Raw genomic sequence first — 5156 nt, 5'->3', positions numbered from 1 at the left:
CTGCAAAACTATTAGCATGAGTATGCAAATGTACCAGGAATTTCAGTGCAGTATATTTTATAATAGCAACAATTTTTTTTTTTTTAAATAGAAAGCAATTTGTATTTATCAGCTCAGGCTGCCGTAACAAAATACCATAGCCTAGGTGGTAAATAACAGATATTTATTTCCCATAGTTCTGGAGGCTGGAATTCCAAGATCAAAGTCCTAGACATTTCAGTTCATGGTGAAGGCTCTCTTCCTGGCTTACAGATGGCAGCCCTTTCCCTGTGTCACATGGTGGAGAGAGGAGCTCACAGGAGAGCTCCCTCCTGTCTCTTTATATAAGGACACATCCTATTGGATCAGGGCTCCCCTTTGTGACCTCAGTTAACCTTAATTAGCTCTATAAAATCTTAATCTCCAAATATAGTTACACTGGGAGTTGGGGCTTCTTCATATGAATTTTGAGGTAATTTTAAACATTCAGTCTGTAGCACTATCCAAATTTAGTCCATCAACAGAGGAATGGAGAAAATAATACAATATCAGGCACTGAAGTATTATGCAACTATTAGAAAACAATTTATATAGAGCTTTAAATTCTGACACAGGAAGACATTATGTTAAATGAGAAAAGCAATCTCAGATAACACGTACATAATATTTTTTTGTTCAACTGTATATTTATGTGTGTCTGTGTATACGTAACAAAAATCTATAATGACACACATCAAAGTGCTTTTAAACAATGGATAACTATAGAGAGTGAGTTGTGATATGCTGACTTTTGATTTCTACTTTAAACACTTCTGTGTAATTGCATGTGTTTCAATCAGCATGTATTAATTTTGATGGTTAAAAATTGAAGACTCAAAATTCACCAGGAAAGTCATCTGGACCTGAAGTTCTTTTGGGGTGTGGGAAGGTTTTTCGTAACTACAATTTCAATGTCTTTAATAGATTTAAGGTTATGTAAGCAATCTATTTTTAAGTGAACTTTGATAGTTTGTCTTTCAAAGAATTTTTCCATTTCATCTAAATTGTCAATTTATTAGCATAAAGTTGTTCCTAATATTCCCCATTATTAATATGATATCTACAGAATTAGTGCTGAGGTTACCTTTCTCATTTCTGATATAGTCATGTGTTGCACGAGCATATTTCTGTCAACAGCAGAATGCATAAACCATGGTGGTCCCATAGATTAAGATTATAATGGAGCTGAAAAATTCCTATCACCTGGTGATGTCATAGCCATCATAATGTCATAGTGCAACACATTGCTCACATGTTTGTGGTGTTGTTGGTGCAGACAAACCTATTGTGCTGCCAGTCTTTTAAAAGTAGAGCTATACCATCGAGGTTTGTGTAAGTATACTTTGTGATGTTCACACAGCAAAGTCACCTAACAACACATCAGAACATTATCCCCATGTTAAGCGGCACATGACTGACTATATTGATAATTATAGTGTCTTTGTTTTCTGATCTGTCTGGCTAGAGGCTTATCAACTTTCTTGATCTCATAGAAACAGCTTTCAGTTTCATCGATTTTTTTCTTCCATTTGATTTCTTTTCTCTACCTCATTGATTTTCTGATCTTTATTATTTCCTTCATAATATATTATTATTTTTGCTTGAAACAGTCTCTTAATGAGATTACTAAAGTTTTATTCTGCAATATCTAATCTGCCAGTAATTCCAGCAAGTGAATTTTTCATCGCTAAGAGTTTGATTTGAGTCTTTTTTACATCTGCTATGTGTCTACTTAATATGTTCCGTTTTTCCTCTAGCCTCTTGAATACATAGAATACAGTTATAATAATTCTTTTAATGTCCTTGTCTATGACTTCAACATCAGTGTCATTTTGGGGTCAGTTTTGATGGATTGGTTTATCTACTCATTATGAGTCATACATTCCTGCTTCTTTGCACATCTGGTAATTTTTTCTTAAATGCCAGAACTGATGAGTTTTACCTTCTTTGTGGCTAGGATTTTTTTTTTTTCTGTTAATAGTTGCTTTGTACATTTCGGTGCTCTGGTGCTAGGACATTTTTTTATTCCTATAAATATTCCTGAGTTTTGTTACCCACGCTTTGATCCTTTTTTGTGTCTTGCTTTTAAGCTTTGTTAGGCAGAACCAAAACAATGCGGTCTAGTATTAATTTTTCCCAAAAACCCTTATGAGTTCCAAATAGCCTTTGAGAACAGGTGCTATCCCAAGCCCAAGTGTTATTTCCTGTAAACCTTAGGCCGGTTCTTTCCCCGGCCTCAACTATTCTCTTTACACAAGTACACTGATTGGTGCTCGATGCTTAAGGGGAGGGACCCTCTGAAATCTCAAAGTTCTCTCTCTATGCAAGTCTTCCTCTCCAGTACTCCAGTAACTGCCTTGGCCTCTCCAGACTCCTCACTCCATCTCCTGACCTGAAGGAGGCCACTGGTCTCCACCCAGTTTCCCCTCCCTGAACCAGAACCTGGAAACTTTCTCAAAGCAGTAAGTAAGCTAAGGCATCCATCCACAGGGCTCACCTCATTTGTTTCCTGTTCACTTGGGGATCGCTGCCCTTCATTGCTTAAATCCAATATCTTGAGCAGTATTTTCTCATGTACTTAGTCAAGTTTCTTAGTTGTTTCTGGTGGGAGGGTAAATTCATCCAGTCATTCTGTCTTGGCCAGAAACAGAAGTCTGTATTTCCTTTTGAAAGCAAATATAAGAGAAAAAACTTTCATAGAAAGAGGAGAAGAAAAAACTGATCATATACTAATAAACATTCAAAAGCTGAAACAGAGTTAATGTTATTTTTTAAATCACCAAAATATTTCCTGTTTCACTTCTAGCTCATGACTTAAATGAAAAATTAAGCTTTCATCAAAATGTATTTAATTTCTTTCTTCTTAAAATGGCTCTCCTTTGGTCCTCCAGCGTCCTGCGCTTTCCCGTGTCATCATTATTTTTAGTCCACACTTATGAGGATACTAGTTTCCACTATTGAGATATAAAATATATATCTCAGAGCCTCTAATTTTGAAGAAATCTTGCAATTCATGTCATGGTGGGTGAGTTAAAGACAAAGAATGGATGCAGAACTCTGGAATTTAAAGAACATAATGTTGTAAATCATGAGACATCAACAATTTCTGAGAAGAATATGATTTGAACCATACACTGAAAGACCAAATACAAAACTCTCCCGTCTTACCACTTTTGTTAATAATTTAATTATGGGATGTGGGTTGCTATGTTGAGAAACCTGATATAGGATGAAATTGGCATATATATTATAAAACGCCCAAGGGTTCATCTATAATATCCATGTAAATTTTCTTTCTGTAAATCAGTTTGAAAGTAGGACACAGCCTAATCTCTCTTGACGCCTACTAGAACCAAGAGGATAGCAAATATATTTTAGAAAAACTGATCTCTATCTTCTCAAGACTGCCCTCAAATTTTAAATAAAATAGACTTGTTGGAGCGAGTAATTTGGACATGTTGAATTTGAAATTCATATGGAACAACTAGGTGGAAGTGGCAAGGACTCCATTAAATCAATCTTGCTAGAGTTCAGGATGGACATCTGACTGGAGATATGATTTGAATATTATCAGTGTGGAAATAAAGTCAAGTCCTGAGAATGGATGCAGTTGGCAAAAAAATTAGGAATTGAAGGAGGCTGAAGGCAGAATCCTGAGGAAATATCATTTATGGATCAGGAAGAAGAAAAAGAAAAATGAAAAGAAGTTTCCAGATACATAAGGGGGAAAAAGAATCTATGGAAAGGACAGAACAAGGACCAAAATACTCAGTAATTAGATCATTCCTGACCTTGGTGACAGGTTTCAGGGCAATACTGGAGGATGATTACAGTTTTATAGAATTTTTTAGAGGCTTTATGCATGATTAAAGAGCCATTTATTTAACTTGCTTGGTATGACTAAATTCCAACAACCAATCATTTAACTTCTCTTTTATATTTCAAAGGGCTAATATCTGGCCCTAGAAATTTATGAAGATGTCTTGTCACTACTATGAATTAATTTTATTTATTCACAAGCTGGGTTGTAAAGTAAACCAAGTGGAGAGAATTTTCCCTTTATTCATGCAGATTTTTTTTTCCTGAGGCATTCAGATAAACAGGGACTTTCACCTAATCACACCCAACATACTTTCTCCAATTATCCTGTTAATTCTGAAGTGGAAAGAGGCCCATCTTTCAGGGCTCCAATTCATGTCTTCATCTTCAAAGTATTTTCAAATATCATACTTTAGATAACACAAAAATGAATTTTTATGCCGTTTTACAGAAAGGAGTAGAATGTCATTGGTAGATTCTAGAAATTATTCTAAATTGTGCTTATTGTATATGTATATTTTTGGTCACAGTAGAGAAAATAATAAACCAGAACAAGTGAGAGTACCATGAGTAATTTTCATATATATATATATATATATATATATATATATATATATATATATATTTTTACAAGAGAACAAATCCACTTTATTTACTTTTCAGTAAGTTTAAATCCTTGAGGGGTACAGCATTACACGGATTCTGTGTCCTATGGCTTTAGCAGGAAGGTTGCTTCGGAATTTGACACGAACCATACCATTGTTTCCATGAGCACGAGTTACCTTTCCCCAGATTACTCTGGTTTTGTTCGGTTTGCCACCAGGAGTCACTGTGTTATTCTTTGCCTTGTACACATAAGCACATCTCTTGCCTAGATAGAATTCAGTTTCATATCGAGCATAAACACCTTCAATTTTAAGAAGAGCTGTGTGCTCTCTCTGGTTCCGGAGACCCCGCTTATAGCCAGCAAAAATGGCTTTGGACCACAGCCTTCCAGACATATTTGTCGTTTTAGAAGTCCTGTTCCCAGCAGGCCTCCCCAGGCACCAAAATGGCGGAAAAAGGAATTTTCATATTTTGATGCATTAACCCAAAGTTTAACTTGATAGAGATCAAGGAATTCAAATTAAAGTATTTTGATTATAATAAAATGTCATTAATTTACACATGTAAAAAGGGATATAACAGGCTATCATTTTAATAAATAGTTGAAAATCCTAACCTTACTGAATTGTAAAGATGAAAGGAGATAGTGAAAAAAATCTATCATAACTTTCTTGTAAATTGTATCTGAAAGTATTTAAGTGACAATATCAATG

General features: G+C 35.0%; 1 protein-coding gene across 1 annotated transcript; it reads right to left on the bottom strand.

Annotated features, from left to right (window-relative positions):
- Window positions 1–4461: 4461 nt before the first annotated feature.
- LOC117033949 (60S ribosomal protein L35a-like) lies at window positions 4462–4888 on the bottom strand. Its single transcript, XM_033126485.1, has one exon. It carries the CDS (start codon window positions 4836–4838, stop codon window positions 4506–4508), a length of 333 nt encoding a protein of 110 aa, XP_032982376.1. The 5' UTR covers window positions 4839–4888; the 3' UTR covers window positions 4462–4505.
- Between the last annotated feature and the right edge of the window lie 268 nt (window positions 4889–5156).

Source organism: Rhinolophus ferrumequinum, chromosome 14, assembly GCF_004115265.2.
Source record: "Rhinolophus ferrumequinum isolate MPI-CBG mRhiFer1 chromosome 14, mRhiFer1_v1.p, whole genome shotgun sequence".
NCBI lineage: Eukaryota > Metazoa > Chordata > Mammalia > Chiroptera > Rhinolophidae > Rhinolophus > Rhinolophus ferrumequinum.
This window is presented reverse-complemented; position numbering and strand designations above follow the sequence as displayed.

Excerpts from the sequence above, each read along its gene's own strand:
- LOC117033949 (XM_033126485.1), bottom strand. The coding sequence starts at position 4,838 with ATGTCTGGAAGGCTGTGGTCCAAAGCCATTTTTGCTGGCTATAAGCGG.